Source organism: Macrosteles quadrilineatus, unplaced genomic scaffold (assembly GCF_028750875.1).
Source record: "Macrosteles quadrilineatus isolate MER2022 unplaced genomic scaffold, UCM_ALF_1.0 Scaffold_1__1_contigs__length_201487025, whole genome shotgun sequence".
Taxonomy (NCBI): domain Eukaryota; kingdom Metazoa; phylum Arthropoda; class Insecta; order Hemiptera; family Cicadellidae; genus Macrosteles; species Macrosteles quadrilineatus.
The window spans coordinates 11,200,885-11,213,741 of NW_026542594.1; the positions used below are offsets into that span (position 1 = coordinate 11,200,885).

Consider the following 12,857-nt stretch of genomic DNA (forward strand, 5'->3'; position numbering starts at 1 on the left):
TTACTTAACAAAATGAGAACCATGGATCATGAGTCGTGACATTCGCCCGGTGGAAATAGTCACGGCTCAACCTCCCTCCCCAAAAGAGGACACTCCTCTCCAAAAGGGACAAACAAACAAGCCTCTCCCCCACTTCCTGAAAAGAGATTGACCTGAAAGACAACTCAAGTGTCTGTGGTGGGGAACGCCAAGGGACTTCCAAACTGAGGGGAAAACTCACCCCCAGGGTTTGCTCTGGCCAGAGCTGGAAAATTTTGTGAGGGAAATTCCTTCGCAGAACACAGGGGACAGGAGAAGTGATCAGGTTCTCTGGCCCAGTGCACTTCCCACCCAGACACAAGAGGAAAGAAAATTGCCTACGGAAGAGTTCCGCGGAAGGGCTTGAGATGAGAAATGTGCGCCCTCCGGAACACTTTTCCAGTCCGCGGATCTCCAAGCTCCGCCGTGACAGGCGTCAAAAACCTCAGGATGCGGTGGGGACCTGACCACCGATGACACAACTTTGCAGCTCTCTTGTCCACAGCCGAACTGGCTGGATGAGCTTTACAAAACACCAAATCCCCCACCTGGAAAGGGTTGTCTACTCTACCACGATTGTGCTTCCTCCGGACCAATTCCCTAGCTCTGATCAAGTTTCTCCTGGCAGCTTGCCAAGTTGCCTTGATATCAGCCGCACCAGGAGGTGGCAGAAGGTCGCCAATTCCCCACACATTCGCTAACGGGTTGTTAGGCGGATAGCCTAGAAACAGCTCGAAAGGGACCGCCTTGTGACTCTCATGGTGAGCAGTATTGAAAGCAAACTGAAGCCAAGGGAGTTCCTGATCCCAGGTGGTCTGCTTGTCAGCATGGAAAGCTATGAGAGCGGAACGAAGATTGCGATTGAACCTTTCAGCATGAGAAGGCTGTGGATAGTAAGGGGAAGTAGTCACATGGCGGATTCCGTGCCCAAAGCACATTCTTTTGAACAGATGGGAAACAAACTGTGTTCCGTTGTCGGAAACAATGGTGGCGGGTATTCCAAAATGTTGGAAGAGGTGTGTTCGAAGTACCTGCACGGTGAGCTGTGCAGTGGCATTCCTTAAGGGAAAAAGCCAACAAAACTTGGAGAAGGCATCCACACAAACAAGTAGGAACTTATTTCCTGACTTGCTACGCGGAAGAGGCCCTACATAGTCAATGAAAACCTTCTCCAAAGGTCTTTCCGCCACCTCAGATGACAACAAACCAAACTTAGAGTTTTGAGCGGGCTTGCTCAGTGAGCACGTTTGACAAGAACGCACCCTAGCAGCAAGATCCCGATCCATACCCTTCCAGATGAACATTTCCCTAACCTTCGCAATGGTCTTGTGGATACCTAGATGCCCACCCACAGGAGAAGAATGAAAATACTCAAAGACCATAGGGATTAGAAGACTAGGCAGCACAACTTTAGGTTTACCTCGCTGCCGAGCGCGACAGCAAAGGGCACCCTGGGACAGAAAATATGGGGGGTGGGCTCCCCCATTTTGAAGCTCACCAATGATCTTTGCCAGCTCAGGATCCTTCAGCTGATGGGGAATGAAATCAGAAAAGGCGAGTGGAAACTCCAAGAGCACGGCACAACCCGGTTGCTCTTGGTCAGAAGGAGGATCGTCGGGTGAATGGTACATCCTAGATAGTGTGTCCGCAATCACATTCTGAGTGCCTCGAACGTGTTGCACTTGGAACTTAAGGGACGATATTTGGACAACCCAACGACCAATTTTCCCAAGCTGGCGTGGATGTGCAAGAAGCCACGAGAGTGCCTGGTTGTCGGTTTCCAATAAAAACTCCTTGTGCTCCAAAAAGCGTCTGAATTTATTGACTCCAAACACGACAGCCAAACACTCGAGTTCATACACAGAAGAGCTTTTCTTTTCGCAGGGACTCAAAGTGCGTGAGGCGTACGCAATTGGCTGCCTAACACCATCCACCTCTTGTGACAACACAGCCGCAATTGCGACGGAGGAAGCATCTGTTTGCAAGACAAAGTTTTGATTGAAATCCGGCATCGCCAAAACAGGGGGCTGCATGATAGCCTCCTTGAGAAGGTCAAAAGACGTCTGCTGCGCTTCACCCCAGACAAACTTGGCGCCCTTCTTCCGAAGCTCATTGAGAGGAGCCGCCAATTCAGCAACATTGGGTATGAAGCGTCGGTAAAAACCTACCATGCCGATGAACCTAGCAATACCCTTGACATCTCTGGGAGGAGGAAACTCCCTGATAGCCTGGGTTCTAGCGGGGTCGATGCAGACGCCTCTATGAGAGATAAGATGACCAAGGAACGAAATTTCCGGCTTTGCAAAACTAACCTTGTCAGGATTCACGGTAAGGCCAGCCCCATTCAATCTACTCATGACTTCTTCAAGATGAATCAGGTGATCTTCGAAGCTCTCACTGTACACCAAGAGATCGTCGAGGTAATTGAACACAAACTTGAACTTGACATCATGAAAGATGGAATCAAGGAGTCTGGTGAGAGTCTGGGCCCCCACAGCAAGACCCATCGGAACTCTTGTGAACTGATACAAATTCCACGGAACGCAGAAAGCAGTGAGAGGTCGAGACTCAGGTTTCAAAGGAATCTGATGATAGGCCTGATTCAGATCAAAAACAGAAAAATACTTGGCCTTACCGAACCAATCAAACGCAGAATGCAAATCGGGGAGAGGCACAGAGTCGATTTCAATTTGCGCATTCAATTTGCGATAGTCCAAAACCATTCGGGACTTGCCATTGGGTTTTGGGACGAGAAAAGCTGGACTAGCGTAGCTCGAACGGGAAGGTTCAATGACACCATTTTCCAGAAGTTCGTCAATGATTTTTCTGAGAGTTTCCATTTTGGGTGGAGCTAATTTGTATGGGTGAGAGCGAACGGGGCGGGTATCTGTTAGACGAATCTCGTACTCTAACAGGTTAGTGACTCCAAGCTTTGGCGTCAGCACATCTGGGAAACGAGAACACAAGGTTCTGATGGCTTCAGCCTCGCAAGTAGTCAGATGCCCTAACGGATCAATTGTTGGCTTGCTGGGTATCTCAGGCTCGACTACCGCAGCACCACCACCAATTTCATCAGCAAAAGATATTAATACCCGCCTCGCAAATCGGAAAAAACACTGACCTCTGCCTAAATCCAAAATTAGGCCAGTGTGCTTGATAAAATCCGCTCCCAAAATGACAGGGAAACAAAGGTCCTTAGCCACCCAAAAACTCCAAACCCAAGAAAAATGTTCAATTTTGAACTTGAAACGGGCTTCATAGATGATGGGAAGGGGTGAATTTGACGCAGTCCAGCAGATAGGGGTTTTTCGCTCAACTTGCTTGATAAGCCCAGACGATTCAAGTTTTTCAAAAAGGGACAAGGAAATGAGGCAACGGGCTGACCCAGAATCCACTAGGGCCTTCTGCACCGTGGAACCTATGAAGATGTTGAGACGTGGGCAAGTTGAGCGCGCCGCTTTCACGCCCATGGTAGCAAGGCCCGCAATCCCCCGCAGCAGAGGCTCGGTCACAGGCACAACACTCCCAGAAGGGGAGGCAACAGAAACATTAACTGACTTTAACTTAGACTTTGACTTACTTGAAAAAACATTCAAATTATTGCCCTTTACATTATCACCAACAACCTCACAGGAAGGATTGGGCAATTTTTCCTCCTGTGAGCAAACTAGTTTTTTGGACCACGTCCAAAATTTCCACCTTGACGGCAATGCCGCCGAATGTGACCTGGTTGCCCACAACCAAAACAAACGACAGGTTGCCTCTGCCACTGCGGCGGTTCAGGACCCAACCCCACGGGTGCTACGACAGCATGATGACCAGCTAGGGGAAGATGCCCCGCCGCTTGGTCTCTCTGAAAATCAGCGTCCTGGACAGATCTCGAAAGGATGGAAAGTCTGTCCAGATCCGCAAAAGATGAAGGCCGTGGTGCAAAAACCAGACGGGAGCGTTCCTCAGGCTTCAACCCCTGAAGCACAATGTCAATGAGCTCAAGCTCACTGATCCCCAAACGCAAGACCCTTTCCACCGTGCGAATGTCCCCCACGTACTGGCTGAGAGACTCGGCTGGCTGCTGAGGACGAAAAACTCTCTCAACTTTCAGCTTCTCCATGACCCGACGGGGCATGAAAAGCTCCAAAACTTCTTTATGAAAAACATCAAAGGTGACGCCTCTGCGCAAACAATCAAGCAATCTGTCCCCCAACGGTTTCAGACAGTATGGAGCAATGAGTTCCATCAAAGTTGCGTCTGACATGCCAGGGTATTCACGCATGCGCAAAACACTCTCCAGAAAAAAACAAAGACCATTCACATCTAACCCGTCCACCGGCCGGAAACCACTCAGGACAGAGGCAAGGGGATGGGGAAGTTTGCCAAAGGAGTTAGAGATGGAAGGGGAACTATGAACTTGAGAAGGAAAGGGAGATGGAGACTGGACATTCAGCGTAGCCGCAGCCAAGGTGGACGTGTGAGAGGGGGACGGTGTGACATTTGCATTTGACATTTGAACATTTGCAGGCAACTGGAGCAGTGTACTTGGCGTAGGCGGAGCCTGGGGGGTACCCACTGGAGCCACAACTTCAACAACAGACTTTGGCACTTCGTTTGAAATTTCCAAAGAACGGTTGTCTTCAAAAATTTCGACTTTCTCTTTGACAGACTTTCCTGCCTTAATACTCTCCAAAATTCCTTCCAGCTCAAGAATTCTGGCTTCCACCCAGCTCTTGTCCTCATCTTGGATTTCAGGTTGCCCTGAAACCAAGAGCAGACGCTTACGCCAGTGCGTCAGCTGTGTGATAGCCGAACCCCTAGCTGAGCCCATAGGCAAACTACTCCAACTATCAATTTCCCCACTTAGCTCTTCCATCCTCTCTTTACATGCCTCCAGTTCCTCATCCAAACTGAGCGACTCAACCCAAGCTTGAGGCATGCTAGCAATTTGTCTGAACTGTGTACGCAAAGTGCGTACATCAGTTCCAGGAGTCTCCCCCCGGGACCGCACCTCGTACACCAGCTCCGGCTTCCTCAAATATTCCGGCACAATTGACGCCATACCGAGTCTCAACCAGTACTTGACTCAAAACAGACAACAAAAATTTTTTCACAAAACAAACACAGAAATTTAATTCCTAAGGCTTCTGGACGTTGATGCCTACGCACCTGATGGGGCCCAAAAGAAGAACCTGCCCATTCATACCGCAAGTACCGCAAGAAAAAACAACAACAAATGACCCACGAACGTACACACACACAAACATACACCGATACATACACTAGACAACACCTAACACTTGTGTGATGGGGTGTACACACAAACTTTTTTTTTTTTTTTTTTTTTTTTGACACATGACCATGCTTTTGACACTCTTGCTCCCGAAGGATGCAAGTCATTACCACCGATTCCACTCGGTGCCTCGGCCAAAGGGCGAGCTCCTAATAAAATGTGTTTACGCCCCACCACAACAACAACAAGACCTTTTTCCAAAACTGCCAGGCCAGAACATTTCCAAGAAACCAATCCATCCACGGCTCTTCAAAACAAAACAAAAAACAGAACGCGGACAGCGATCGCATCTCTAAGTATCCGAGTCGTGAAACCAAGTTTCACGACAAGGCACCCAGGACGCAACCCACTAACCACGCTCTGCTACCAGATGAACCATGCCCTCGCGCCTGCACCCAGACTAACGAAAAGGAAGCGTGATCCATGCGCAGGCCCGAGGAGCGGCTCACAAAACTTTACTTAACAAAATGAGAACCATGGATCATGAGTCGTGACATTCGCCCGGTGGAAATAGTCACGGCTCACATTATTCAAGGATGGTTTGTGTGAAGTTTGGTGCAGATCCGTCAAAAGGGCTCCGCCCCAGTGGCTCTGGAGTTTCCCATGTTAACCTTATGAGTACTCATATTTAAATGGAATTAAAGATTAATTTTATATCAGCCTTGACACACCTTTAATATTTTTTACTATAGGTAAGATTCACTTACTTTTGCCTGAAGGTGTCAGATGTTAACATATCCTGTACATGTTTCGAGCTACTTACAGCTCATCTTCAGCAGCATTCTTGAATTTAAAAAAATCACATCAAACGATGTTTGTCGACTATTTACAGTTTATATATACACACACGAACACACGGAAATATATACAAAGAACATACACGCGTTTTGCAGTTGTAGGTACCGTAAACATGTTTGCGTACGCACGGTTAAATGAAGATAACCTCGACCGGGCGACATTTGTAGGCCTACTGAGGAACTTGAACTTGAACACGGGAGAGTGACGTCACGGTATCAGCTGACTGGCGGTTCTTATTTCCAGTTTTGTTATCTACATCACAGAACAGCTGATAGGTTATTTTGTCTGAATATTCCTCTCTTTTATTTAACATAGTTTCATTGCCGTGTCCTCTCATATGTTGGAAAATAAATAACTCCTCCCATACTTTTGCTTTGTTTTTTTGGCTACAACTTTTTAAAACACTTAATGATTTTTCAAAATCAATTTTGTGATCCTTATTACTCTGAAGATGTTGAGCAACAATCGACGTTGGATTAACTTGCTTGGTGGCATTGTGTTCCTTGAACCTTTGATAAAATTACCTATTAGTGTATCCAACATATTTTTTGTCACATTTGTCGCCATTGTTGCATTGAATCAGATATACCCCTTTATCCTGTTTTTTATCTATTGATTGTTTCTGCCCTTGTATAGGTTTTCTGTTGAGTTTGTAACCAGGCTGGAAACCATTATTTTTAAAAATATTGCCGATTGTTTCAGAAAATTTGTTTACATAACAGAAAGGGATATATTTTTTATTTATGGAATGATCTTGTGGTTTATGTAGGTTGTGCTTTGCTTTCCTAATTAAATTGTCAATTAATTGAATATCGTAGCCATTGTTGAAAGCAATTTGTTTGATTATATTCTTTTCTTTTTCGAATTCACGGGAACAAAGGTTATATGTGAGAAGTCGGTAGACCATAGATCGGAATGCTGATAACTTATACTGATATGGATGATTGGAGTTTTTAGGTATCACTAGGTCAGTTTGTGTTGGTTTTCTGTAGATGCCAAATTCATAGTTACTATTGTTTACTTTGGTTATTTAGACGTCTAGGAAGTTTAAATAGTTGTTGTCTTCCAATTCCATTTTAAATTTGATGGAGTTATGAATGTTGTTCAGATACTTTAAGAAAACATTTGCCTGTCGTTTAGTTCCTTTAAACACGATAAACGAATCATCAACATACCTCCTGTAGAATAGAATTTTACGGTGGTGGGGGTTAGTTGGCGTTAAAATGTTATTTTTCTCAAACTGTTGTAAATAGATTTCAGCTAGGTGAGCCGACAAGGGGCCACCCATAGGCAGTCCTTTGGGTTGCAGTATGTTTTACCGTTCCATTCGAAATAATTCTGTTTGGTTATTTCTTCTACCATTGTCTTAATGTCCTGTATTTCATGTTCAGAGAATTGTTCAGACTGTTGTAATTTTATAACTAATGCGTCAATAGCTTCGTTGGGAGGTATGTTTACGTACATATTATCAACATCAATTGATAATAAGATACTGTTTGGGTCATGTTTGTTTGGTTTTAATGATTCAATAAATTCTATGGAGTTTTGACAAGTGTTATCGGAAGTCATATCTAGTTTAGACTTAAGCATGTTAGCTAGGTATTTACTTAAATTGTACGATGGAGCTGGGATGCAATTAATGACAGGTCTGATAGGCAATCCGTCTTTATGGGTTTTAACTATAGGCTTGAATAGTGGTGGAGTGGCTTTTAAATTAAAGAACTTAATTTAAAGAATTAATTCATAGAATATCATATTTTTTAAACAGTTTAATTAAGTTATGTGGTTACATAATTATGTTTAACTTCAATTTTGGTGAGCGAAGCCACGACGGAGTAAGCTAGTATATACATATTTTTATAACAAATTTTAAATAATCTAGGAATTTATAAGTATGTGAATCTTAGAATATTATCACAATTGAAGAGAAAAGCAACAGAGTAGGGATGGACGGGTCCCAAAATTTCGGAAAATTTTTGGGAAAAAAATATTCCCGATTTTGGGACGCGATTACATTTGATTCGGGAAGGGATTTGATCCGATCGTCGGCGATTTTGCCGCTTCGCGAGTCATACCGACAATCGTGCCGTGACCGGGGAGTCATACCGACAATCTTGCCGTGACCGAGGAGTCATTTCAACGATCTTGAGGTGACTGCGGAGTCATACCGACAATCCCGCCGTGACCGCGAGTCATTTTGACGATCGCACCATGACCGCAAGTCACAAGTTTCTATACCTGTAAATTTTTACCCACTTTTTTGTTTTAATCGATCAGTGCCACAAATGGTAAGAATAAATTTTTTCTTTTTTCTTTTTTGTAACTGTAATATTTAAAGACTTTCTTTTTATGCACAGGAAAAATCCCGTCCCGTCCCGTCTCGTAAATTGGGAAGGAAATAAAAATCCCGTCCCGTCCCGTCTTGAACTAAGAATTTAATCTTGTCCATCCCTACAACATAGTTTCAAATCAAAACCTTTTAAGGGCAGTGCCACTCCTCTACCTAAGGATGGCATGAAGGCATGAACCAGAACACAAAGAAAAAATAGTTAGACAATGAAGCAGTTTTTGGCTAAAATCAAATTTATCCATACTAACACACCTACTACCCTGGCAGCCTCAGGTCTGAGTGCGAGCACTGCTGATGCGAATGGTGTCTGTAACTTGTCACAGTTCTTAGCGTTGTTGAACTCATGGTACAGCGGAACAGTAATGAACACTCTCAATGTCTCTACGTCCGGGGGCGACGGAACAGCCATCTGCGGGATTATGTTGCCCAGGAATGAGTCTTTGATCTAAACAAAAAGAAACCTATTTTTGACACTTAATAAAATATATTAAACTTAAAATTTTTTGATCTGATAAACCGTTAACCGTTTTTGTTTGGTTATAACTCACGTCTATATATCAATACGCAAGCAGTTTTCTTTTCAGTCATAACTCGATAACGGCTTGACAGATTTTAACGTTTGAGGTGTCAAACGTTAAACTTTTACTTTTACTAAACTTGGAAGCCAAGTTTAGTAAAAGCCAAGAGTTTATATCCAATGTCAAACAATATAAAAAAATAAAAAATATTTAATAAAGTTATAAAAAATTCAAAAATTCTCTCAAATAATATAATAACCTAATTATAAAATCTGAAAACAAATCTAAGGCAGCTTGGCAAATTGTTAACAATGAACTGGGCTTGAACCGTACTCAAAGAGACAAAATTATTTTAAAAGATGATACAAACCAAACCACTGTTGATAATCCAGATAATGTAGCTTAACTTTTTAACAGTTTTTTTCAGTAATACAGTTATTAATCTGAATGTAAAAAAGGCTTCCGTCAATGGTGTTCATTCGTCTGTAAAATCATACTGCAGTGATGGTGGGGTTACAACATTGTGCAATCTTAGTCTCACTAATAAAGATGAAATAAAAAAGGTCATCCTTTGTCTAAAGAACAAAATTTCAGTAGGCTGGGACGAAATCCCAATTAAACTGATCAAATCTGCTGCTGACATTATCTCCGAACCCTTATCTCTTATTATAAATCAGTGTTTAAAGAAAGGTTCAAAATCAGATATTACTGTAATAACTACCGTCCAGTATCAGTATTAAGTAATTTTTCTAAAATATTTGAAAAAGTAATAAGCTGTAGACTAGTTAATTATTTTGAAAATAATAATTTATTTTACAATAAACAATTTGGTTTCCGAAAAAACTTAAGCACAGTTTCTGCTCTCACTCAGTTTGTTAAATGAGATTGCAGAGGCCTTGGACAGGTCTCAGGCCACAGCAGGTGTTTTCTGTGACCTGTCTAAGGCTTTTGACTGTGTGGATCACTCACTCCTGTTGCTGAAACTTAATGATTATGGGATTGGGGGAAGTTGCTTTTCTTTAATACAATCATACCTTTCTGAAAGAAAAACAAAGAACTTTAATTTTAGAAGATAACAATAAACATTATTCACCATGGGAAATTATATCCATGGTTTTTATTTTATAAAATGGGTTAAAACTTAATGTTGAAAAAACAAATATTATTAAATTTTCTACTAGACACAAAAATATGGAAAACGGTTCTTTTAGTTTAGTTGAAGCTCATAAATTCTTAGGGGTTTATGTAGATGACATAGTCTCATAGTTCTCTTAGCCATCTTATAGTTAAATGGTATTCACATTTGAATTATTTACATACCAAAATTAGGTCGATATCATCTTTATTCATACATTTAAGGGACTGTGTTTCTATTGAGACACTTAAAGTCGTTTATCATGCTTATGTGGAGTCGTTATTAAGATATGGCATAATTTTATGGGGTCAAGCTACTGGTATTAAAACTATATTCAGGTTTCAAAAACGTATTATTCGCATTATCACCAACTCTCATCCACGCAGTTCTTGTAAGAAACATTTTCAAAATTTAAAAATTCAGACATTAACGGGGTTGTATATTCTAGAATTATTAAACTACATACATTCAGTTAAAAATGAGCTACCAGAAACAATACATTTTAATCACAGGTATGAAACCCAAAATGAAAATATATTTAGACCTCCCCAAACACCGTTTGACCCTATATGAAAAATCTTCATTGTATGCTGGGCTGAGATTGTACAATGTGCTATAAGTCACTAAGCAAAAACAAATTTAAAGAGACAATAGATAATTTACTTATTGACAAGGCTTTTTAGTTTTTACTTAACTGAAGATTTTTACAAAACTTCAATTTAGAACATTTTTCATTTTAAGTGTTTAATTTTAAGTTAAGTTTAAATGTTAAATATTTTATGTATGGATATAATTTTGACAATGCGCCTATTCTAAATGCTTTTACATGTATGGAATGTTTTGTGCAAATAAAGTATGTCTATGTCTATGTCTATCTAAAGTAGGGATGGTCAAGTCTCGAAATTTCGGGAAATTTTCGGGAAATTTTCAATCTCGTTACACGAGACGAGATTACTTTTTGGCCGAGATTTTTATCAAGACGAGAATAAAAAAAAAAAAAAAAAAAAAAAAAATTAAAAACGCCTGCAGAAAGTCAATGCAATACCCGCAATACAGGAGCGTGTTGTAGTTGCGTTTCCTTTTCGTAGGCGTTCTTATTTAATTAATTCTTTTAATGTAAATATTACTTTAATTCTTTTAATGTAAATATTACTTTCATTATTTTAATAATATTACTTTAATAACATTTGAGAAGTTTTGTTAAGTGTAAGCAGTGTGAGGAATGTTTTATTACTATAAAAAAATTCAAAACAAGTAACTATTTTATAAAAATTAATATTGCTTTTATTTTATGATTTATTTTATTTTAGGATAAGTTGAACTCTATCCTAACTGATATCACCATGTTTCCTAATCGTAGGCATTTTTAATAAGTTAGGCGTGATTAATAAAAAAATGTTATGCTGATGTTATTTAATGAAAGATTGTAAATATTCTTGCCTATTATCATTATTTTAGTATTTAAACAGTCATCTAACAATGTTACAAAATCAGGTAAAAATTTCGAACGTGCATTTCCCGTTGTGTATGAGAAGAGAAATCTCGTCTCGATCTCGTCTCGAAATTTTATGAGAAATAAAAAATCTTGTCTCGTCTTGTCTCGAACTAAAAATCCAATCTCGTCCATCCCTAATCTAAAGGTATTTTTATGTAGATGTGCAACTACGTCTCAGAATATTAAGAAAGGGCATACCTTAAGTACAGTTTAGGGCTAAAGTTTGGGAACGGCGGCGCTATCTGTTGACATTATAGACCAAACTTAATTCCCTTTGTTTACAACTAAACATATGGACGTAGTTTGAAGTTGTTTTAAGGTTAACCGGCTGCAGGACGTATTACTTCCAGAGCAAAGACAGAATTTTTATTTTTATTTTAACATCTGTTAACTGAGTCCGGTTGACAAATAAAGAGATTCCTAGCAAGACTTGACAACAAAGTTTTTTACCTTATATAGTATTTTACTGAAATATCATGTGGTTTTGGTTACGGTTCGATGTGATGAAGTGAATGTTTAAAAGTGATTATTCACAGTGCGGTCACCCGTTATTTACTAAGCGTATCAACATTCCTTTGTAGTTGTTTCTTTTAGTAAATTGAAACATAATTAACAAAACTGAATTTATTGAACTCACAAATCAGACTAAACTAAAAAGTAAACAAAACATAATAATATTAACAGTCATCTGACATATGTTATAAATAAAACATATGGACTTATTTCTTGATACATAACACGTCCTCCCCCCGTTAGGTAGTCCTTCAGATATGCCGGTGGTCGACGGATACGAACAGGTCGAGGACTCATGCTCATTGAAGTGTTTTGGAAGTTTGATCTAAAGACACGTGTCCGAACAGGTTGTGGACTCGTGCTCATGCTAGTGGAGTCTTGAATCAAACCAGAAACGTTGAAACCAGCATCATCTTGATGAGGGTTAATTGAACCTTCTATACCACTAAAGGAATTGCGAGATTGTTGCATCACTGATGGTCGCATTAGTTGTACGTCTGGTGTTCTCATCATAATAGGATTGCGAACCATAGATGGTGGTTGCACTGGAGTGATATGATGTGCTTCTGATGTTCTCATTTGAATAGGATTCTGGAGTAGTGGGTGGAACGGTGGGTTTACTGGAGATTCAGGATTATCCAAGTGTGAGTTAGTAGATGCTTTTGATGTTTCTGAGCGAGGTCTCAATTGGTCGATATGACGTCGGATTTCAATGCCTTCTTTTGTTATCAAATGGTAGCTCAGCG

The 12,857-nt window shown here is 40.7% G+C and overlaps 1 protein-coding gene across 2 annotated transcripts in view; it reads right to left on the bottom strand.

Moving 5' to 3' along the window:
* The window catches only part of LOC129001749 (probable E3 ubiquitin-protein ligase HERC4), a 167,156-nt gene that overhangs the window by 68,966 nt on the left and 85,333 nt on the right, over positions 1–12,857 (bottom strand). For both annotated transcript variants that reach the window (XM_054429189.1, XM_054429181.1), the window contains one exon: positions 8,703–8,895. In XM_054429189.1, coding sequence (XP_054285164.1) covers positions 8,703–8,895 — 193 coding nt within the window. The remainder of the gene's footprint in view (positions 1–8,702; positions 8,896–12,857) is intronic.